This window comes from Neopsephotus bourkii, unplaced genomic scaffold (assembly GCF_033783945.1).
Source record: "Neopsephotus bourkii isolate Nb327-2 ecotype Australia unplaced genomic scaffold, CSIRO-AGI_Nbou_v1 NB_1505, whole genome shotgun sequence".
NCBI lineage: Eukaryota > Metazoa > Chordata > Aves > Psittaciformes > Psittacidae > Neopsephotus > Neopsephotus bourkii.
The window spans coordinates 62,366-86,687 of record NW_026901981.1 but is presented as its reverse complement, the minus strand read 5'-3'; the positions used below and the strand labels follow the sequence as shown (position 1 = coordinate 86,687).

The 24,322-nt window shown below is 47.0% G+C and overlaps 1 protein-coding gene across 6 annotated transcripts in view; it reads left to right on the top strand.

Annotated features, from left to right (window-relative positions):
- LOC133221005 (uncharacterized) overlaps window positions 1-23,021 on the top strand; it is a 128,560-nt gene extending 105,539 nt beyond the window's left edge. For 2 of the 6 annotated variants that reach the window (XR_009727852.1, XR_009727849.1), the window contains 3 exons: window positions 21,140-21,335; window positions 21,550-21,772; window positions 22,110-23,021. Coding sequence is in view for 2 of the 6 variants with exons in the window: in XM_061369533.1 (XP_061225517.1) it covers window positions 19,522-19,816; window positions 20,109-20,201; window positions 21,140-21,335; window positions 22,110-22,206 (681 nt within the window). In the remaining 4 variants the exon portion in view is untranslated. The other 4 variants (XR_009727851.1, XR_009727850.1, XM_061369533.1 and 1 more) reach the window with 4 other exon arrangements.
- Window positions 23,022-24,322: the final 1,301 nt, after the last annotated feature.

Genomic DNA, 24,322 nt, shown 5'->3' with positions numbered 1-24,322 from the left:
CAGCTCACTGCACCTCCAGTGAGTGTCCCTGGCTGCTGCTGGCAGCACAGGGTGTTGCACAGAGCTCAGTTGTGCTCCTCACCTACAACCATGTTATTCAGGGACGTGGCATCATCGGGTACAGCCTGTGCTCTTCACAACTGCTGCTCTTCAATCGTTACTCTCTTCTCATACTGCTTTTCCATCCAGTGCTTCACTTGCATTCCATCTATGTGAGTATGTGGCCCCATTACCCTTCTTTCCTCTCTCATCTGCAAGTAATTTCTGAGTCAATGAGCAGGAAACTGAAAGCAACAGGTTGGAGATTTTTCATGCTACGATCTCTTTTTTGGGAAGCTGCATTCCAGTTGGAGACAGTACCTTTTGCCTGAGGAGATGCAGAAGGCTGCTTTGCTGCCATGCTGACTTGCAGAGCTGTTTCTTTCTCTGGTGTTCGTGTAAATCCTTATTCCTAAGGATTTTAGTGAGGTTCACCATCAGCAATCGCCTCTTTCTGACAGCTCAGGAATATCATAGAATCACAGAGCGGTTTGGGTTGGAAGAGACCTTAAAGGTTATCCAGTTCCAACCCCATGCCACAAGCAGGGACAAATGCAGTTTAGGAGAAGCCTGAATTTGGGGCATCTGTAGCTGAGTAAGATAAATCCACTCCTGCCAGCAGCTAACTCACCAGTAATCTAGTCACTGTATGAATGCAAAGCATCCCAGAAGGTGTTCTGTAGACATGAACGCCACATCCTATTCACTGCATATGGTGAAGGATGCTGGAGTTACTCCAGTGAAGACAGGTTCATAAATCAGCACTCATTTGTGTGCAGGAGTTCTCAAACAGAACCACTTCCTGGGCTCTGTGATAAACAGTGACTGCCTTTTGTAACTGTGTTTTTATCTTGTTTTGAATCTTTCTTGGCGTTGCTGCAGCACAAGCTGGAGGCAGATCTGACAGTTCTCAAGTAGAGGAAAACACCTGAAGATCTGGTCATTCAGGACTATCAAAACCACTTTATGGGCTCTATTTTCAGCTACACACAGTATTACAGCATCCCAGCCTGGTTTGGGTTGGAAGGGACCTTAAAGCTCCTCCAGCTCCAACCCCTGCCACGGGGAGGGACACCTTCCACTAGAGCAGCTTGCTCCAAGCCCCTGTGTCCAACCTGGCCTTGAGCACTGCCAGGGATGGAGCATCCACAACCTCAGGCAACCTCTTCCAGGTTTTATGCTTACCTCTTTACATGTCCTCTTCTGACTGTGCCTGACTGTTCAGGCAGCACAGAGAGAGCTGTGCTTTGTAACGGTTCTATTACCTCTCATTATTAGATGCCAGTGCTATAATTGGATCTGTGTCATTTTAACCACCGCACTCAGGTTAGATTCTACTCAACCACTTCACAGCATCACAAAACCCCATGTTGTTTCATGCTTTGCTCCTGCAGTTGTGTGAAATCCAGATGAGGTTTCTGACTCTGGCCTGACAAAATGAATTGCTATCATGGTTCTACTTCCCGCACGCACAATGTGTGTGTTTTACCAAGTATCTGTCAAAAGGGAATGCAGTCCTTCAGTATTTAGAAGAGGGCATCATATTAAAAGTGAGCTGTACCATGAAGTCTGGGTTTTTTCTCTTTTCCATTTTTAGGTCAGATGATTCAGGTTTTCCTCAGTGCTTTTAACCTCTTGCCATCTGAGCTGCTCAAGGGACAGCCCTGCTTTGAAGCTGCCTCCGCTCAGCCCTGTATCAATGGCATCCATAATGTTTGCTCTTAGTTTCTTACCCCTTTATGTTCTATTTTTCCTTAGCACTCAGGCAGCATCCTAATAAACAATGCTCTGTAGTTCTTCTTTCACCTCTGATGCTTTTCCCTCTTGGCATAGAAGTCCATGCGTGAGCGACAGCAACCAAATGGCCTGCAACTGATCTCATCTGCCAGCTTTGCGTGGGAATACAGACCTTATTGTTGATACCAGTGCAAAAACAGGAGTGTTTCTGTTTCTTATTCTTACGTGAACAGCAATTTCCATACCTTGCTGGATGTTGCATCCTCATCCTCTATTCAGTGCAGGGAGCGGACGCTGTCATTAGCTTCCTATATGAAACAGAGAGTTTCCAGTGCATTTACATCTAAAAGTCCTGCCTTTTAAGTGTTTACAACAGGGTTTAAAGCATTCATAGGAGTGTGTGTAAGCATACAGGAGTGTGTAGATCAGTGGTGGGCAGCTGCATTGTTTGGAGACAGAGTGATAGAGAAGTGGCTGAAATGGGTTTAAATATACCCTGCAAATAGATGGTGTGGTTCTTGGCCAGCACAGAAAGTCTGCATTGAGCACATGTCAGACAGTTGCTATATTGAAAAGCAGAGGGTAAACCCTGATTTTAAAGTGTCCTTATAGACACCAAGCATTTCATTGTGAATGGAATAAATCTGTCAAAGGCAGCAGTTACCAGAGCTTGACATGGACATAGATGACAGCTGAATTTGACCCTTCTTGTTCTGTGCTTTTTAATCATGTGATAATCTTTCCATAAATCATGCACTTGAAAGGTTCTCTTGCTTCCTGCTTTTACCAGTCGGGTCATAGAGAACGCAGATGAACCCAGCGTCTGGTTTATTATGCATAAACACCCGTTCTCAATGCCCTCCTGTCCCACCAGCCCTGTTTCCCCTATCTGAAAGCAAGAATGACAGCCTCTTGACTAATACAGTGGAGTTTTTCTGGTCTCCTCCCTTTCTTCTTCTGACCTGTACTTTGCTTTCGTTATAAAGGGAACATAGAAATTACCCTGTGGGAGTGGTGAAACTGCAGCAGAGAAACAAAAACTATTTGGATTCACCCGAAAGCTATTCAGTCGCTTGCTCTTCTTTTCATTAACGGCTCGAAGCAGGCAGTTGGTCCTGTTCTGACTACGTATCTTTCAGCAGGAACAGAGGTAATTCTTTGTGTGTCTATTTCCTTCTAATCGTGCTTTAATTCCATTAGGAAATAGCTTTATATTTTTATCAGAACCTGTTATTTTACCTACTTTAACTGTATATGCAGCTGCCCAATGGGCATGTTCTACCGATCTCAGCGCACTCCTTTTCCAGCTCCTTTTGGAGCAGGGGAATGAGGTGTTGCATTCAGATCCAGGTTACACAGGTGAAAACCACCACCTCTCTCCACGGGAGGTTGCAGAGCTGCTTCCAGCCAACATCAGCATATCTGCAGCCAACGTTGAGGCTCTCAATGGGGTTTTGGTTTAATCATACCCACGCCAAGATGAACGTCTCCGTGTGCTGTGGGGAAAGTACGTTGCTGTGAACTGATGGGCAAGTTCATGCTGCTGTTTTCTCTGGTGGGATGGGTTTATTTTTAGCAAGTCATTTCAGAAGTGTGGAACTTCCTGATGCTTTTATTGTTCACACACCACAAACTGAAAACGCAGCGTTTAAATCTGAGTGGAGCGTTCTCGCAGCACACCAGAAGCATTGCTGGTCCCTGGCTGCAAGTGCAGGTTGTGTTACAGATCTGAGATGAGGAGTATGTTGATGGCGAAAGGAAAGGCTTGTTTGACTGGTGGCTGAAGCAGCAGCGTTTAAAATGCCTCTTAAATAAGTCCAAAGTCATTTTCTGCTCCTTAACACCTTTGCAAGGGGTTTCTTTTTCATGAGGAAGGAAAGACAAACGGAAATCCGTTGGATTTTACTAATGCAACCTTAGAGAAACGGCTCTGGAACTCTTCCAGAAGTGTTTTATTGGGTGTATTTCTGTTTTCCTCACGAGAAAACACTCCCAGAGTGTTGATCCCAGCATTGTGTTGCTTGTGCAGAGGGCAAAAGGAAGCGGTGGCTTTATGGGAAAGGGCAAGGTAGTAAGTCTTAAAGACGCACTAAGAAAGAAGGACCTTATTATGTGCTCTGGCTTTAACAAACTTTACTATGTCCTTAATAATACATGCATGTATGGCTTCTGCTGTTTGCATTAGGTGTTTAGGTTGAACGATAGGTCAGTTTGCCTCTGAAGATGTAGATTTGTCTGAAGTGCTTAGTGAAAGGTGTGTTCATCAGTGCTGGTGCTTGGAAGAGCAGCTGTCAATGCATGCGGTAGGGAGAATTTACATCAGAACCTTTAGGTTAAAATCACACTTCTCTGCCTGTGATCTTGGGCATGGCATTGCCTTCGTCTGTGCCGCAGGTTCCCATCTGGAAGATCAGGATTAGTAATACCTTCTCCTCTCTCCTTTCTTCACACTGTGTGAATGGAAACTAATTCTTTCACTATTCCTGTTGTATTGCTAGGGATTGCCACAGCCAGGAATTCTTCCAAGTGACTGTAAAGGTTTGATGAATATATGTGATCAGTTACAATCAGTGGTTAAACTGTACTCCTGTAGCAGCTCATGCCACTACTCCCAGTTGCTTCTGTTGAGTTACAAGCCCGTTAGAGCCTAAAACTAGGTTGACTGAAGAACAAGAAGAGTTTACATGCAGGATGGTCATTACCACCAGCTACATAAGATTATATATTATTCATGCTTAATAATTAAATGCATTGTTTAATTATTAATATAATTTAAAGTCATTATTATATAGTTGTGCAGTAACGCGTTCCTGTCCATTGTGTTTCTGCCATTACATTAACTGTGTAAACTCAGTTGTCAGCAGGACAGCGACACCTTCAGTGACCAACCCAAGATAAAGTCTCTCACAAACAGACTTGCTGCCTTGTGTTCATTGATCAGTTGCAGTTGGGTTTTTGGGGTGCTTTTTATGTGTTTTTCATTTTGTTGCTTTGTGGTCACGTTGGTTTGGATGTTTTTTTAGTGAGTGTTACTCTGGACTTAACAATTAAAGCTATTTAAAGGTTGGATTTCAGCCTCTTTGCTCAAAAGCTGTAAATGTCTTAAGGCATTTAATAGGATGCAAGAAGCTGACTAAGAAATGAGTGTACTGTAGGTGCACAAGGTCATACTGTCCCTTCTTACACTCTTTCAGCTGGGTTTTGAAGTGATCACTCAGTGAATTGCTTATTCCTGTTTCTAAGGGTTGAGGGAGGGGAAGTTGTCCTCATGAATGGTATAAAGTGGCAATGAGAAGGACAGAGTTCTCTACTCCATCCTTTCTCCCTGGCTTGCTAGGTCACGCCTGGTGCATACTTGGTGTGCCTGTTGTCAGGAAAGTGAGGTTAAGGAATTGTTCACAGGATCAGGAATTCTTGAGGGATCAGGTGAAAACATGAGGTTGAAACTCCTGGAAAACTTGTTGCCAGTGTTTGGGACCCCTTTTCTATCTGACTAGAAAGGCACTGATGAGTTTGCACCTACACGCAGCTGAAGAACCTACCTCTTTTTTGTCCTTCCTTTCAACTCTCTTCAACCACAGCACACATCAAAGCCTTACCAAAACGCTGAGCGTAGGAATGAGTGTTTGGAGAGCGTTATCCATAGATGACTTCATGTTTGTTCCAGTCTTCCCTATTTCCAGGTTCTGAATCCTTCTCTAACTTTTTCCACTCTTCGAATCCAAACCCTTTCCAAAAAGCAAACGAGCTCTTGCATGAAAACCTCCCAGATCCAACAAAACCTCGACTCCTTCAGCCCATTTCCTCCTCCACGGCAGAGCGCAGCAAAGGCAAACAAATAGAAGCTGGCATGTTTCTTCTTGTGCACTTTTATTGGTGTGCATGTTTGTTCATTTCTCTCTTAACTTGTAGGATTCCAGGATCTCACAACGTGGCTTGCGGTTTGCTTTCAACTGGGGAGACTTTCCTCCTTTTCACGGTTTAACCATTACTGACATCTTAATGCATCAGGAACAATGTGGCAGAGGAGCTGCAGTTCTTCAGGGGGCTGTTCTTAATAACAAGTCGATTTCATAGTGCTGGGTCACTGCTTTTAGAAGATGTGAAAAGAGGTTTTAGGTGCATTTTGGACCGTATCTTAAGGAAGGGTTTCACAGGCACATTCGTTTGTATTTGCATCCCCTGTTGTCAAATGCATGCTGACAAATAGGGTGACAGCCATATCCCAAAGTGTGTATTTTATCCAGAACACTGATAGAGGTGATTTTCAGGTGGAGTATCTTGCTGCTGTCAAGGGTTCACCCCTTACCTGCCCTTGCACAGTTACACATTGTCCCTTTATCATGCTCTCTGTTAACATGGAGGAGAATTTGGCTGACGGCCTGTGCATGGGATGGAGCAGCAACACATTGAGCTTGGTTTGATCAAACCCCTGAGCCTGGTGGCACATCTACAGCTGTATTCTCCTCTCAGAAGCAGCCCTGTTCACACTGTAACACCAGCAGTCTGCAGCAAAGAGGTCAACAGTGATCTGCCCTGGAGTTCACAGGTACCCAGGTTTCTCCTGAGGCCAGTACTGAACTGGAACAACCTTTCCAGCATTTGCTTTTCCCATTCCCGGTGCCAGAGGAGAAGCTGGGAACGGCCTCCTGGAATTTTCGGGGAAACTCATTGTTCACATAAACCCTGAGGAGGAATTTCCCTTCCTCCTTGGCCTGCTGGGTATGCACTGAACCATACAGTTTGCTTTAGCCACATACCATCTGCATGTGAGTTTTGGTTTGTTTACTGACCTCCCACTCCCGTGCCTATCACTGCTGTGTATTCCACCTTTGTCAACAGCCTGGGGCTTGTTGCTAATGTCAGACGAGTTACTGGTGTTTGGAGCATGGAAAAAAGAAAAGGAATAGGTGGAAATTGCACTTGGATTGTGTCCTCAGAATGGGCACTGAGTGCTTTGATTGTTTTAGGGCTGCTGCTGTTTGCCTGGCACACGGGCAGTTCTGTACTTTGTACTCACTAGCACTGTGTGCTAGGACCTGCAGTCCTTGGAGTGCACTCGAGCTGGGGGTGAAAGTGGCTTCTTTCTTCTCTCTCACCGTCTGCTTTTCCTTTTTATTCCCCTTCCCACTTCTTTAAACAGCCCATTTCTTGCTTGCCATAACAGTTACTCCTAGGAGGATCTTACCTCAAACGTTGGTGTTCATGAAGATTTAAGGCTGATACACTGAAGGAATAACCCCGGCCCCCAGGACACCAGCAGCGTGTTGGTGTTTGAGCTGAAGTGGTCTGGTGTGTGCAAGCAGGTCTGTGACATCCATCAGCAGCCTGTATGGGTGGTGACTTGACTGGGGTCACATACCAGAAGGGTGACAGTGATTGTGGCTCCAGTAACCCCCGTGTTGGAGGCTTTGTAAAGAGCTGTGCAGAGACCCATAAACTGCTCTGTGCAAGCCCTCAAGGTTCCAGTGCTGCGTTAGAGGAGCATGGCCACGTTGCTTTGGGGCCCAGGCTGGATCTGTGCCTTTCTGCCATGCCATGGCCAGGCTAATAAAACCACCCAAAGATGCCAGGAGCTGCCTTTGCAAAGAATGGTATTGTTATTGATGGTTTTTCATTAACTAGGTTACCCCAGCTTCCTGTTATCAGACATATTTGAGAGTTGACTGTGTAATACTGTATCAGAGTTCCTTTCTTCTGCTTCATGGTCCAGAAGTTTGAGTGGTTTTCCTTTGTGATAGCCTTGTATTGACTATCCCTTGTCAGCACTGCCTTGGGAGACAAGCCTTAACTATCACTGCAGCCAAAATCTAAGTGCCTGTATTAACTTCTTCAAAGCTCGGTGAGATTGAACAATTGGTTAATGTTCAGGAAGCAGAATTCCCTTTCTCCGTACAGAATGTGCATCCAAAAGCATTGTGATGATAGGCCTGGATGATACCGTGCAGTAAATCTCTTACCAAGAGTTCTTGCTGTTGGGTAAATCAAAACATGTTGCTCAGAGGGTGATTTATGGAAAGCTGGAAGTTTCATAATCGGATCCTCTGCAGATGCTAACCACCATATCACAGTGAAATTGTTGCAGTCTCCTTCGGTAACTGGTTTAAATGCTGCTAATCCTTTTTTCTTACGATGATAAGAGCATTCAGTGGGATTTTAGTACAGGAAACTTGCATAATCTTTTACTTACTTATGCTTGTGACTTGGTGTGGTTTGACTGGATTTGGATCTAGTGCCTGATTTGTCAGTCTGAAGATCCTACCTGAGCCCAGCTGGAAGTTTCTCAAGGAGAATACGTCTCATATCTTCATCACTGCAGGATAATCTGGATTACAGTGACTCTGGAATAGGATATTACACAAAATGCATTTTGCTGTCAGTCCCTACAGGGTGGAATTCTGTCCTTCTGCAGAGTGCGCTACCTTTGTCCCCAAAACTGTGCTGATGATCCATTCCCCTTCCATTGACACACCTTCCAAGTCCTGAACCTTCATTCTTGAATATATTTGCATGTTGAAACCTGGAGAGATCTTCTGTCTGTTAAAACCTTGGCCTTTACTTGCCATGGAGAACAAGCTGACACATACTGAAAGTCTGGTAGGGAGTTGTGGATGGGAGAGCCAACGTGCTCGCTGTACTGGGAGTGAAATCCCTGCACTCAGTTGGAAGGTTTAACCAAGGAGTTTAAGATCCGCCTCCTTTCATGTAGAATAAAGAATTCTACATGAAGTAGAAGTGGCAGAGAAGTGGTTTTCAAAGGGTTGAGTGCTTTAGAAGGCCTAAAGCAGAATGATGGAGTTACACGTGCAACGCACCAGCCTTCAAGGTCAGTGTACGTGTAAGTGTGTGAGCTGGAGGCTAAAGCAGAGGCTGGATTAAAGGTGGGTGAACACAGGATTAGAGCTGACCAGAAGTGTGTGCTGGAGCTCTGGTGAATATAGTGATTTATTAAGAGCAGGGTGGTTGGGAGGAAGTACAGTCAGATTTTCCCTTGTACTGAAACACTCAAACATGGATAGTAAATGAAGAGCATGCTGCCTTTTTAGGGTACTCATCTCCTTGCTCGACATCCTTACTCTTTCCAAAGAGGAATCCACAGGAAAATAACTAAGGTATCACTGACCCTGCAGAGTGAATTTACTTACAGACATGTGAGCATGAGCAGTGTTATGGAATGGAACAAGTGGGGCGTAGGGAACTTTCAGATCCCGAGATAAAAACAATCTCAGAGAAGTATAGACAAGTTTGAAGCATTACCAATGTAAATGAAAGTTGGTCCTTTCCTGCTGCCACCCAGTTCTGTGCCTTTTGGCAGCAGAGGAGGCTTTGGTGGTGTTTTCTTTTTTCCTCATGAGACCTAAAAAACATGAACAAACCTGCATGGATTTTTATAACATGATACTTGCTTCATGGGAGCATTGAATAATTCAGGTTGGAAGGGATCTCAGGAGGTCTCCAGTCCAGCTGCCTGCTCAGGGTAGGATCCGTTATCGCTGGCATTTGCCTTGAAACATTGCTTGGAAATAGGATTTTGAAAGGAACTGTGATTTTTTTAGTCATTGTAGTGAACAAATACCTGGCAGAAGAAAGGCTGCAGTCAGTGCTATGGAAATAGTTCAGCCACACTTGTCATCCTTTCCAAAAGCAGTGATGGAGGCAAAGAGGATAAAGGCAAGATTAGACCAATGATGAACTTCTTTCAACTGACAATCCCTGTATTGATTTTCCTCACCAAATACAGAATTCCAGCCTGGTTTGTGTGGGAAGGGACCTTAAAGCTCACCCAGCTCCAACCCCAACACCTTCCACTGGAGCAGCTTGCTCCAAGCCCCTGTGTCCAACCTGGCCTTGAGCACTGCCAGGGATGGGGCAGCCACAGCTTCTCTGGGCACCCTGTGCCAGCGCCTCAGCACCCTCACAGGGAAGAGCTTCTGCCTAAGAGCTCAGCTCAGTCTCCCCTCGGGCAGGTTCAAGCCATTCCCCTTGGCCTGTCCCTACAGGCCCTTGTCCCAAGCCCCTCTCCAGGTTTCTTGTCACAACGCCATACAGGTCATGGACTTGAGAAATCAGTAGGAGAGTGACTTTATTGTGTAACTAATGGAGCTAAGGAGGATAGGAGAGAGTAATTCCTGGGTATAAGCTGAAGGTGGTGGAGGGACAGGGCTATACTTACTGAAGGAAAGAAATACGTGACCCATCTTAGCAATACCCAGCAGGTATGGAAGAAGAGGAGCTCAGATAAACCCCTTGCAAAGCAGGAAGTTGTGGCAGTTAAAATGGGTCCTCGCTCTGAGCTGCAGTTCTCGGCACTGCTTGGCACTGGGGCTCACCCGAGCAGTGTCTTGGCACAGGCTGGCCTTGAGCAGGAAATGGTTTTCTCTGCAGCAGCATTGAGGGGAAGCAGCTTCACATCTCTCCGCAGGCACGCCTGGAGAAGGCGATCTCAAAACTGCTGCTGCTTCAGCACGCTCGTAACAATGGGCCTGGGTGACAGTCAACGTGTGTTCAGCTCTGCCTCTTCCTTTGAAGCTATTGTAGCTTCATTATATGGTGTTTGCTGTGTGGGAGAAGCATCTCAAACACACCTTTACAAGGCAGCTTCTGTGTTACAGGAAACTCAGGAGGTGAGGTACAAAGTTTGATAGGTAAAACCAGGGCCCTGCTCCCAAAATAGGGTACAAAAGATGGAATTTCATTTGTCCCAGCGGGTTTAGTACCGTTTTGCTGTGCAGTCTCAGTCATTTTAATACAATCTTTGTCCCTCTTAATTCAGGCTGAACCTGCAGAGGCATTTTGCTTCTGATTCCATCATGCAATCATAGAATCATAGAATAGTTAGGGTTGGAAAGGACCTCAAGATCATCAAGCTCCAACCGCCCTGCCATGGGCAGGGACACCTTGCTCTATATCACAGCCTGGTTTGGATTGGAAGGGACCTCATCCAGTTCCAACCCCCTGCATATAGACAGTGCAGAAGAGACTTAAACTTCCATGTCTGAGACTTCCATACCCAGCACAAACTCACAGACCACATTTTGATAGTGGCTTTTATCCTTGAGTTTTCCCTTCTTTTCCCTTTTATTTTCATCTCTTTCCAGTTCTCCAGTTCAGGGAAATGTGTCCTATGATGGAGTTTCATCTGCCAGACAGTGGGGTTTACGATTGCATAAGGTTTCAGTGTGCTGGGCTTGGAGCTCCCATGGACACTGGATGCCAACAGCCAATACCCTTGTTGCTTGGCACATAGGTACAGCAAGAGCGGAGCTGGGAAGTGGTGTTGAAGCAGGTACTTGCCTCATACAGCTGCTTCTGGTTCTGTGCCATGCAGCTGTAACGTTAGTGACAGGTAGCAGCGATGCAGGGCTGTTAACAAGGTGGTCTGTGATTAAAAGGCAAAATAAATACCCCTTCAGACCTCCGCTTTGGCCCTGTGAAACTGCTGTTGTCGTTGCACAGAGGGGTACTGGGGCATGGGCAGTGTATAGGAATCATCTGTGCCTTCAAAATAGGTGTTCAAACTGGGTGTAATGGCACTGGATGAATAAGGTGGAGATCTGTGATGTGGAGCCTGCTGTTACCTTTGAGATTCACCCTGTCATTTCAGCACAGCACTTGCATTCTCTGTGCATGAAGCCTCCTTTTACTGCATAGTAAATCTGAGGGCTTCAGTATGTAAATGTGACTGGGGAAAAGCATCACAGGGATGTAGGGATGGGAAAGACGGGTTTGGCTGAGCCCTGTGTTTGCCTCAGATGCAAGAATGGCATGAAAGATCTCTCTCCGATAGAGCTGAGGAGTCCACCAAGCCTGTGTGGGATAAACCACAGCTCCTTCAAGCAGCTCTGCCTCTGAACTAAAGGAGATTTGCCAGAGATACCACAGAACTGAATCAAGACTTCACTTTCACTGCGTGGAGGGAGGTTGGATACAGCCGTAGCTGTCAGCAGTGGGGAACGCTCAATTACAACTGCAGGTAGGTAGGTGGATAAACAGGGACAGAAGCTGTAAATACGGGTTGGAAAGCACCCTCCTGCTCCCCAGCCCTGCAGTGCGATGCCAACCGACCGCAGCGGAGCCACAGCCGGGTGCCAGCGATTCATATCCAGTGTGCAGAGTAGCTCCGAGATCTGCAGATGATATAGCTGCTAAGTGTTGTTATGAATGATTCAGAGCTGGCTGGCTCCTGTTGCCGTGCATGGATCATCAGCCTGCCTCGCTCTGCCATTTAAAGTAATTGTCTGAATGACCTGAGTATCTTCGAAGTAGCTTGAATTTTCGCTCAGGCGCTGGCTTTGGAAGCAGCATCTTTCATCTGATACACTAAACGTTAATTTTGCTGCTCTAATGGGATTCTCTTTACCCAAATGTACATGATCCAGCTTGCAGCCTGTTGGATATGTTCTCCTCTGCCATTTGCCCCAGCATCTCCCTGTATGTGTTGAGAAACACGTAGGTAGCTGTTTGTGTGCCATCTGCTTGCACAGGCAGCGGAACAATGGGGGTTTGTTTGACTGTCACTCCAGCAATACTTGAGAGGAGCTCTGTCCCGCCTGGCTGTCAGTTCTGTTGTTGTACTTTGCTCTGGGTGACATCACTGGTGGCAGCTAAATGAAGTACATCGATTGTTAGATGCTCTTTGACCAAGGATGTTGACTTTTCCTGGCACCAAATCCTGTACCACTGGTACTGTAGAAGAAGCTGCTAAGTTACTATAATACAGTGATGCAGTTAAAAGCACTGGTGAGGGTGGAGGGGGTCTGTTTAGGCACATGGAGATAAATAATTAAAAGAGAGGGATGTGGAGCTTTGGAGGCCATGGAGATGCTGCAAGGGCTGGAGCAGCTCTGCTCTGGAGCCAGGCTGAGAGAGCTGGGCTGGGGCAGCCTGGAGAAGAGAAGGCTCCTGAAGGGGTGACCTTAGAGCAGCTCCAGTGCCTAAAGGGGCTGCAGGAAAGCTGGAGAGGGGCTTGGGACAAGGGCCTGTAGGGACAGGCCAAGGGGAATGGCTTGAACCTGGCAGCCCAGAGCCAGTAGTGCACTTTGAACATCTTGCCCTTAACCATAACATTATTCCTTCCTCAGAACCATCCTTTTATTAAAGTAGAAGGGTATTGTGTGATTAAATCCACTTTCTGCTCTTCGAGTTACTGTATTTGCTTGAAAATTATATATTTTAGAGTGAAAATGGATCAATTACTTTCATTTTGCACATGGGCACAAATTCTTTGTCCACCTCTTGCATACTAGGCCAATGCTGCAAAGCTTAGTTTGCAAACTTGAGCAAGGCTGTTCTTAAATGAAAACTGTAATAGGCAACATCACTTGTGGTTTTCCACGTAAATAAGCAGATAAAGTCCACACTGTAAGCCATTACCAAAAAGCAGCTTTTTACAGTAGCTTAAAGCAGCATCTGAGGGTTGATATCACTGTTGTTCATCTGACAGGGCTGCGAAGTTCCCAGCTTCCCTTGTGCGAGGGAAAACATCCCAGGGAACTGTCTGGACCAAGTCAGATGAATCACGTCGTGGAAGTGACAGTTCCTGTGCACTCACTGCAGAGGGGTTCCCTCTGACTAACGCTGATATCAGCATCTGTGCCGCAGGTACTTAAATAGAAGCAAGATTAATCCCACTTGTCAAGTCTCCTCCTTGCTTCCTGCTGGGACACAGCGTATTGGGGGTTTTGTTGGCTTAGGAAAAGAATCTGGGACAGAATTCCAAGGATGTTCATTTATAGAAATATGATTATTTTTTTTTTCCCCTCACCAATTTTGTAATCATGCTGACAATCCTGGCTTGGAAGGGACCTCAAGGATCATCTTGTTCAACCTTTATAGGCAAAGCATGACCTAGACTGGATGTCCCAGCACCCTGTCCAGATGAATCCGAAGTGCCCAACACTGGGGAATCCACCACTTCCCTGGGGAGATTATTCCAATGCTTTCATTGGGAAAACTTTCTTCTTGTGCCCAATTGGAATCTCCCCAGCAGTAACTTGTGCCCATCACCCCATATCTTTTCCATGTGATTCCTTGTCAACAGGGAGTCTCCATCTTTGTAGCCACCCTTTAAATACTGGATCATGGGGGTAAGGTCTCCCCTAAGCCTTCTTTTCTCCAGCTGAACAGTCCCAGCTCTCTCAGCCTTTCCTCACACGGCTTCCCAGTCCTTGGATCATCTTTGTGACCCTTCTCTGGACCCTCTCCAGCCTGTCCACATGTACAACAGAGACTGAAACTGAACCCAGTATTCCAGGTGTGGCCTGACAAGCACTGAGTAGAGTGGGACAATGACATCTTCATCCCTGCTGGTGATGCCCTTGTTGATGGTCCCCAGCATCCTGTTGGATTTCTTTGCCACAGCAGCACACTGTTCACTCCTGTGGAGTTTGTGTCCACCAGGACCTGCAAGTCCCATTCCCAGAAGTGCTCCTAGGGCAGATCCCAGCCTGCGCTGCACTCCTGGAAGTGTTTACCAACTTTACACGTGGTTTTCATTTCAGAGCAGTCAGAAATCATGGTAGGTGTGTATTTGGAAGAGGTTTAGCATCATCCAGTGGAAACCTGCATTCTGAGACATCCTACAGCTCCAGAAACTGAGCTCCAACTGGAGTAATTGCTGCATTCCCTCTAGACTGCTGCCGTCTCACAGGAGCAGGGAGCTGCATCCCAAGTGCAGGCCCAAGGGGAATGGAAAGATTCAGGTGAAGTTACTGCCTCCTTATGTTTGAAACGAGTTTCTTTGGAGTTGTTTGTCCACTGAAAATAGAGACTTTGGCTGAGGTATTTCTGCAGGGTACTGCTGCCTTGTGTTGATGTCTACAGACTCCTTGTTGGCAGCATCTGCAGACATCAACACAAATGCACTGTGGTACATTTGGAGTAGTATTTGTCCAGCAGGTTGATTGGATGCAAGCATAGGTATGTGTGTGCACAGATAGTGCTGGAGTGATGGATCAGGAAAGAGCAGAATTCCCAAAGGGGATGGATGGTGGTACTGAGCTTTCCCATGCTGCCTCCGGAGCACATGTTGGTCCTTCAGTGAAGCTGATGATGCTGAGGGCACTTTGTGTCTTTACCAGTTAGTTTGGGGCATTTTTACAGAGCTAAATCCTACCTAAGGGAAGGAAAACAAAGGTTTTTTGCCACAGTGCTGGGGCTGAGCTGTTCTTTCTTGGAAGAGGAAAGATGGTTTTTCTCCTTCCATTCTTTCCCATTGCCCTTAGGGAGGGGTCTATCATCAGAATGTCTTTCCTTCTCCAGCTCAGATTGACAGTTACTTTTGCATTGCCATCAGTGCCCGTTCCAAGGACTGAGTCAGGTGTTGAAGCACTCATTTAGTAAACTGTTAATCCTCATCTATTGAAACTGCCCACAGAGGGAATATGGGGTGCGATGCCATGACAAGTACAGTCTCCGAGCGCCCGCGCTCCTTACATCGGTGCTGAACCGACTTGTTCCTCTTTGAGGGAATGTCAGCTGGGGCGGATACCTGCTCGTGCTAATGCACTCCTAAAGTAGGTTGAGTTAAATTAAGGAACTGGCAGCAAGAACAAGCAAGAAGCCTAAAGGAAGCGGTGCTGCCAAGCGCTGGCATCCCTGCCAAGGCCAGTACAGCAAGGCACAGCTGGGTACGCTCCGAGACGTGTCCAGCACAAGAGGTGACTTGCCCGTGAAGCTGACTCAGTGGGTCGTGGGCTGCTCTGTGTTTGCTTATCTTCCATGGGACACAGAGTGCTTGACCCTTTCGGAGACGTTGGGTCTTGTGATGGCAATCCACAGTGTTGGAGGTTGGGTGAATCTTCCCCTGTTGTTTGGTTGTGCCCTGAATCCTCTCCCTTACACCAGGTCATGTCAATGATGGGCTGGAGTTGTTGGGAATGGGGTTTCAGTCTGTTGAACTCTCAGGAATCCGAGCACATTGCTCAGTTCATGGTGGACGGCAGTGGTGTGCATCCAGAGGCTCAGCTCTCCCCCTCCTTTCCTGTTTTCCTTTCGTCCCAACTCACACACATACACGGGCTCTTCCAAGGCTTTAAGGTCACACCAGGACTGGAGTTAGGAGGGCTGGAGCTTGGGTCACCCACGCAGGCACATTTCTACATGCTATCATCCGCCTTTCCCAGCTCGTTGGCTCTTGAGATAGCATGTTACCTGTACTTTTCCATCCCAGGTGAGGCGAGCAGGATAAACACGGTGTGATGCAGAGCAAAGACTTCGCTGTGATTTCACCGAGATGCCAGCAGTTTCAAACGTGCCATCTAGTGGCATAAACTAAGAGCACTCAAAAGAAAGGAAATTCCCCCCCCCAAATTCATCCCTCCTCCCAATATGTGTTATTTGTGAAATGCTCCCTTGTTTGGGGCTGAAAATGAGTATTTATGGCTCCTGCTACCCTGCCAGGTTTTCTGAGTGATGAGCTCCTCAAGGCTGTGTTAATCAGAAGGAGGAACGGGGAATTCTTCAGTCTGTTCTGTCACTCATACACTAAACTTAAGAGGTCTGTACCTTCGTACCAAGAAGACAGAGCTCATGCTGGTCTTGCCTCCCCTTTGAGGAACCAAATCAGCTTTACAAACACAATACATGAAAGCTTGAAACACCCTTGCCGTAGGGAGAAGGAGGCAACAATAACGTGCTTGCCTGTAGCCACGCAGCACTTCACCAACAGAGCCCTGTCACGAGATGCCCTGTGTTTGTACATGAGGAGCAGGACATGTTCCACCCTGGCGAGTAACCTGACGTCCTTCCAGCTTCCTCTCTGCCAAAAAGGGCTGCACCAAACTGCAAAAGGCTTTAAAAAAAGCCTTTCTCCAAAGCTACGTTCATCACCACGATAAGAATAGGCCTTACGACGGGGAGTGTTGGTTCGTACCGCGGCTGGGCGTGCGTGCGCCGTGAGTTGCAGCCTGAATTAGGTCTGTCTCGGGTGTTTCTCTTCACTGTTCTCTTCAGTTCAAGCTCTGGCGCAGAACTCGGGTTGCTCAGGTTGATGTTTATGTGTGCTTGCTGTTCCTAGGATTTTTACCTAGAGGTCATCGTGTCCTTTACTCTTACTACCAAGAAACTCGCTGTTTGGCTTGGATGATGTGCTCCATCTGTTGTAGCTACCAGAGTAAGTCAGGAGAGTGATTCTCTGCTGCTTCACATGCCTCTGGAGTCATCCTTTTCGTGCCAGGGGCAGAATTCAGCCATTCCTACAGCTCCACTCTGTGCATGTGGTTTATGTGCAAGCTTATGAGATGAAATCTAAAGAAAACCCTGGAATTCAGGAATTGCAGGCTTAATACAGAAGAAGGAATAAGAAGAGTTAAACACCTAGGAATCGCCAGCAAGAAGCGTGCCAGTATGAACCGCTGGAAGCGTAGCTGCCCTAACTTGAGGTGCGCTTACACAGCCTGGATACAACGCAGAGAGGAGATTAAGAAAAGCAATCGAAACCTCGACTGCCAAATGCCCAGAGAAGTCCTCCTCTCTGCAGGGTCAGGGTCAAGCTGTTCTTGCATGTTCACTCCGAGTCCTGCGTGTGCTTTGTGAGCAGCGGCGTGATGCAGAAGGAGGCTTGAGAGGTCAAAACCACAGCACCCTGCAAGGCTGAGGGGGTAGGAGGAGGGAGCAGAATGTGTCTCCCTCTTCCAAGGTGAGCGATTTACCAGTAGGAAGATGCAGAAAGGTGAGTAGCATCTCTGACCATGTTTTTCCTAAGAAAGTATTAGGGTGGTGCTGTGTGCTGGACCTCGGTGCTCCATTGTGGACCTCTGAAAGGGTCGAGTGAGGTACCTACAATTTTATCTCTGTAATGATTTAATCTTAAACAAGATGTTTAATTAGTATCTGATGTAGTCCTTGAACTGCCCCTGTGTGGTAATGCAAAATGGGACATGGCCGAGGGGAAATATCCCTGGTGCTGTCAGTGGAGTGCCTGTGCTGATCAGATAGGGACCGATGTGTTTATTTGGATGTAGATACATAAATGACACGGAAGTGGTATATTTTTGTCTCACTGTGTGTTTGTGCTGACTGCACCCGCTCAGGGAGATGTGCTCTGTTCCCAGCCCATGTGAGAAATGGGTGTGCTTACCACAAGCAGTTCCCTGCGCCCATGGTATGTGGGGCTTAGACCTGGACTCTCGGTGCAGCATGACGATCATCACTTCCAGTGCCTAAAGGGGCTGCAGGAAAGCTGGAGAGGGGCTTGGGACAAGGGCCTGTAGGGACAGGGCAAGGGGAATGGCTTGAACCTGCCCGAGGGGAGACTGAGCTGAGCTCTTAGGCAGAAGCTCTTCCCTGTGAGGGTGCTGAGGCGCTGGCACAGGGTGCCCAGAGAAGCTGTGGCTGCCCCATCCCTGGCAGTGTTCAAGGCCAGGTTGGACACAGGGGCTTGGAGCAAGCTGCTCCAGTGGAAGGGGTCCCTGCCCGTGGCAGGGGTTGGAGCTGGAGGAGCTTTAAGGTCCCTTCAGCCCAAACCAGTCTGTGAGTCTGTGATTAGCCAGTGATCACAATCTTTCACTTTGTTAGTGGGCATATTTTTGTTGCTGGTTGTTGGGGATAATTTTGTTTCTTTTTATCTTTTCATTGTAAAGCAGTTGATGCTACAATCTGCCAATTTGGTGGTTTTATTCTGAGTACAAGAGCTTGAGTTTTAAGACTCGGTCACATTCCCAGCTTTTGGTCTTAAATGATGGGCTTGAGTTCGGTTGTGGTGGGCCTGGGGAGCATAGACCTGTCTGGAGCAGTGTTGTTTGCCTCTGTAAGGTGGTGGAAGCCCAGTGTGGATATGAGCTTGGCAGTGCTGTGTCCTCTTGAGTGTTTGTGGAGCAACCCATCCCTGCCATCACACCTGGGTGTGCTCCCTCCAAACAGCAGCAATGGGAACAGTCTAACACGGATGTACTGCAGGCCACAGGTCAGAAAGCGGGTAATTTATTAGACAGTGGATGGACCTGCCAGTGGAGTGATGTGTTCAGGAGGACAGAAACACCAACCACATCCTTGTAAACAGAGCAGCACTGAGAAACTTCACATTATGTGTTTCAAATCGGTTGTATTTTGAATGTGCTTAATTCATTATTGTTTTAACCAAAGTTAAATCAGACTCGGGGAAGCAATGAAGATGAACCATTCCAGCTACTGTGTGCCTTTTATTGTAAGGAACATGATGGGGTTTATACCCAAAAAAAAAGCAGATGCTTTTTACTTGTTATGGGTCCTTTGGCCAAGTAGGTTTTGATTTTATAGCACTAAATACTTAACTCTTTGTACCACTGGGATGAAGTGTTTGGCTTTATGACTGCAATGCAGGTCTTTTATTAGCAAAACTTAATGTGTAACAGGATAATTCCTTTGCACCTACTACTATACAGGCTTGATTTCGTGCAAAATAAGTTTCTACTTCCTTGATGGCCTTATATAAGCCTTAACTGGGAACGCATCCAGCATGTTCGATGGGAAGAAAGGAGCTGCTTCAGAGCGGGCTCTTCTTTAGCAATAGTCGTAAACAGGTTTATATATAGGCACTGCTATTACACACAGAGCTGGCTGAAGAAATGCTTCCCCAGAACTAGTGGATTTAATGCAGGCCACAGGGGCTGTGCTTGAGCTAATTCGTGAGCAGACCTGTTGTAGTAACTCAGGGCAAGGTTTAAAACACAAGAGCATCTCTCAAACGCGTAGCTGCTGCAAGGGCTGGGTGTTGAAAGGCTGTTTGCTGTAAAAACAGGCTCAGAAACTTCGGCTGGCATCCTACATATGCAAATGCAGGTGCTGTACATGTTATATTTGGATTTTAGGGTTTTTCAGCTGCATTTCAAGTCGATCAGGAGCAGCATTATGTGGTTGGATCGCTGGCTTTCATCACCCATACCCAATCATTACACAGGCGCTCCATCAGCCCCCTCTCCCCAACAGTGCCTGCAGCTGAGCATCAGCACATTTGGGAACAATAAAGGGCTGTCATTTGGGAGTTTCTTTGCTTTCTTAATCAGGCAGGACCCCAAATTCCTCCTTCACAGAGCTCACGGATCAGGCTTGTGTCTCAGAACAGGTACGCTTGCATGTGAGCAAGGCGAGGGTTGGGCTTAGGGAGCTTTGTTGCTGATGCACACGCAGCATCGTTGGCTGCGTGCTCCGCTGGAGTTTGGGATAGGTACAGGACAAACCATGGCAAGGCTCCTGCCTTTGTGATGGATTTGTTTTGGGGGATAATGTGCTGGTTTTGTTCCTCGCCTCCTTCCGAACGAGCTGAATTGTGAAAGATATGTTAATGTGAGGAGACACACAAGAGAGGCTGAGGCAATACACTGACACGTTGAATAATTAGATCATCTCCTGCGCAGGAAGAAAAGTCAAGTACGAAACAGGAACAAGAAGTGCCTCCCTCCCCCATCGTACAGGCACCAGGTCTGGCTCCTTTCTGCATGCAGAAGCAGGTTAGACAATTAGATCTTTAGTATTAATTAATTCCTGAAGATTCCAAGTGTTGGGTGTAGTAACTGCCTGCTGGTTTTGGGGGAGAAGTTGGGAGTCTTGTTTCCAGAGGGCTGGATCCGTGAGCTGCGTCATTGGTGATGAAACAAAAACCTGACTGTTGCTGGACTGGGTCTGTAAATGCTGGAGCTGTTAATAGGGTCTTCTTGGGAAAATCCTCGTGGATTTTGTCCTGAATAGGAATGAGACGAAGGGAATGCCATAAGGAGGCGCAGGGCATCGTGGCTGCCTTTCCTGCCTAATAGGATGTGGTGTTGTGGCAAAGCAGTGCTGTGCATTACTTCAACAGCTTTGTATCTTTGACTTCATCACTGCTCAGTAATCAATAAGATCTCAGCCCTGCATGAACCTCTCTGCCTGCAGGGAGGGCTGTGCCCCTACTCCAGCTTTACGCGCTCCGGTGTGCAAAGTTTACTTGTTTGATAAACAGACCGCTTTGCTTTTGTTCCCTTAATCACTTCCTTGGAAGAGTTAACTTCTGAAGCAGGCACACATCACTTCTCTCAGTTGTTTTCATTATTTTTCTTGTCACGCACAGTGAAGGGCTCGTGTTTGTGAAATGTCTTCTTTTATTTTGTGTCTGTCCTCATCGTCTGTGTGTCCGTCCCCCCCCCACCTCCCCTTCCCATGGCAGCCTCGGTGATGCTGGCATCAAAAAACCCACCCCAAACGCTCTCTTGTCTGCTCTCCTCTCATTTCTTACGTTATCTTTTCAACCAAGTTCCACTCCTTTTGAACGGGGCTGCTTATAGAATAGAGCACTTTTCCTTCAGGGTGATTGGAGCGCTCCGGAATTCTGTATTCCTCTAAAGGGAGAGAGTGGAGCAATGGGGCTTCCACGTGCTCGCTGCTGAGTAATTTCCTTTTGTATCGCTGACAGGTGACTCAAAGCAGGAGCTAGCAGATGGCTGCATCGTTAGCTGGTGCCCACAGCCTTACGGGATGAGGTTTGGAATTCCCATCAAAGTCGGGATTAAGCGCTCAGGATATGCTGGTGGCACCGAGCACGCCGAGGCCGGGGGGGGGAGAGCCTGGAAGAAGAGGAAATCATTCCTAGCGACTCATCCTGTGGTTGGGTGAGTCAGGGGTCTGCTGGCGGTGGTCAGAAAGGCACGTGGCTCACACTGCCCCCTCTTTGTGTGCTCTGCAGGATGCAAACTGCCTCCCTCTGCAGATCGATCCTGCCCTTTTGGGTTTTGTCCAGTGAGTTATTTCCAGACAGGAATTACTGTATTTTCTGGAATGAGTATTGTGAAATTCTTTTTCTTTTCCTTTTTTTTTTTTTTACAGTGGGCAAGTTTTCAGCTGGTGATTTATCAACAAAAGTATTTCACAGGATCAGAGTTAAAAGCTCTTCTTAAAACAAATCTCCCCTTGTGCGATAGGGAAAGTAAAAGCAGCTCGGGTTCCAAAGGATGGAGGAATAACCGAAAGAGCTAGTTCTTGGAATAGTAGCTCCATTGGCACTTGCTGGTGATTTCCTGTGCATTTGCTGCAAGAATCACTCTGTGATGTGAGTAGGTGGTACTAAAGGGTTATTACGAAACCAATTTCCAACCAGCCGTTTCGAGTCATGGATCGGGAAGAGGGATAGCAGCTTCAGAGCCTTCTCTTTGTTCGAGCAGTGCGCCTGAGATGCACACACAGGATACTCAGTGCCTGCAATGGAACAAGGCAGGCTGGGGATGGGTCTGGTATCACATGAAGAGCTCTTCTCCATGCCACTCCATCTCGGGGATGGGAAGCGGGAGCGTGGGCTGGGAGCCGGCAGCAGCGTGCAAGGTGCACACGGAGCAGTTTTCCTGCCTGGCTTTCCCATTGTAAGTATTCCTCTCCTGGTTTCTCCCCAGCCAGAATGGAGCTGCGTCAGGACGGGTGCCTGCACCAGGCGAGGTGGTGCTTTGGAGCTGTTTGGTTCTGTTCTGGAAGCAGATGGGCTGCCACTAGCAGGAGACAGTTGGCTTCTCCATCTGAAAGGGGTGCTTAAGGGAATTGGTCTGGCTCCTAAACCGAAGGAATTGTTGACCTACTGACTCAGTTTGGAAGCATTAGGGAAGCAGTCTTCCTGTGGTTTCTTTTGTTGGTGGCAGCTTCAGAAGACGTCTGTGAGCGTACGGGGATGAGGAGCAACAGGAGGGAGTTCTGATACCTGCTGCCTGTGGGATATATGTAGAGCCAGGAGCGAGCTGATGGCTGAATAACACTTAACCTTGTGAGATGCTTCTGCTGGCAATGCATTGGTAAGTTGATGCACTTCTCCTTTTCAGTGCTAAGATGGGATCTTGCTAAATGGAACTGAAGGAAAGCTTTTTGAACGTAGCAAGGTGGATTTGTTTTGTCACTGGAGCTGGCCTGCCACAGTTTAGGAGGCTGTAATTATGGGGGGAAACTTACTCCAGCAGGTCAAGGAAAACAGCTTGAAATTGCTGTTCCCACCCATTTTTAACCCGGAACGTTGGTGTTAAGGAAAGGGGTTGGGGCAGCCCTCCAGCTTGGAGATAGATCATCCCACAGTCACTGCTGAGCTGTTGTTTTCCTGTTAAACTTCATTGAATGAACAAGGCTTCAGTTTTGTTGAATTTCACATGAAAAAATCATATATCCATTCCTGGAATTAAATGAAATGGTACTTTTCTTAAACTGTGCCTAAAATAGGAGCACTGGTATTTGTAAGTGGCTCTGTAAATCCCAAGGAAAAAGCTATCATTTAGTGGTTTCTCAAAACCCCCAGCTCATTAACATTGCCTGGCAGGACTCACATTGGCTGACAAAGATAGGTCTGGGAGTTGTGCTCCCTGAATCTACTCTTGACTGTGATAGGGGTTTGGGGAGGGAGTTTTGGGAGCGGAGGGAGCTTCTTGAGCAAGTCATTTATTCTCAGTTGTTGGTAAAATGAGGATGGTGATAACAGCCTGCCAGTGCCTGAAGGGGCTGCAGGAAATCTGGAGAGGGGCTTGGGACAAGGGCCTGTAGGGACAGGCCAAGGGGAATGGCTTGAACCTGCCCGAGGGGAGACTGAGCTGAGCTCTTAGGCAGAAGCTCTTCCCTGTGAGGGTGCTGAGGCGCTGGCACAGGGTGCCCAGAGAAGCTGTGGCTGCCCCATCCCTGGCAGTGCTCAAGGCCAGGTTGGACACAGGGGCTTGGAGCAAGCTGCTCCAGTGGAAGGTGGGTTGGAACTGAATGAGCTTTAAGGTCCCTTCCAATACAAACCATTCCATGATTTAACTTACCAGCATTATTACGTTTTATATATGAAGATGCTGATACATGATGCTGTAGCTCTTGGATTTCCAGAACATCTCTTTGAATGCACAAGCTATTAAAAGATGGGGAAAGTGGAATAGTGATGATTTATCATTCCCTGTGGCGGGTCTCTTCCAGACACCAGCTGCAGCAATTGCTGGTGCTGTGTCCTAAGGAATTCACTGTTGCTGTTCTGCCCTGTCTGGGTGACACCCAGACTCCTCACATTCCCAAACCCATTGAATCAGCAGCTGTAGTGGGGCATTTATGGTTGTTCTTCCCTCTCTTCCAAAACAGCAGCAGTCCATACACCGCAAATCCCTGTGGAACTGGGAATAAACCAGAGGTTTAACAAGAAATGAAGGGGGAAAGGGAAGGTTTTGCATTGCACTGGGTTTCCTTTCCATAAGCGCTTCCTCTGGATGCTGGGGGCTCAGGCAGAGGGTGACTTTCTGGTTGTACCAAACGATGTGGGAGGGCGGGTCAGGGAAGAGTCACTTGGTTGTTATGTGGGTGTGAAAAGCCCATGAAAAGGAAAGGGTGGAGGAAAATACTGTGCTTGAATTAAACAAATAAAGGAGAAGGAATTAGATATTCAGAGTCAGAGATCTGTTTTAGCTGAGTATTTCTGTGAATGAACCCCGTACCTTCTGAAAATCGTGGGTTTAACCAGAAGCTCGTCAAAATGGTCTCAGGAGACACTTTGTATGGTTTTAAGCAACAAAATACCATTAAAAAGGTCATTGCTTTGTTACCATTTTAGATTAAAAGAAAGGAAGTTGCACGTTTTTATAGCCTCTAACTTGCTAACTGTTAAACC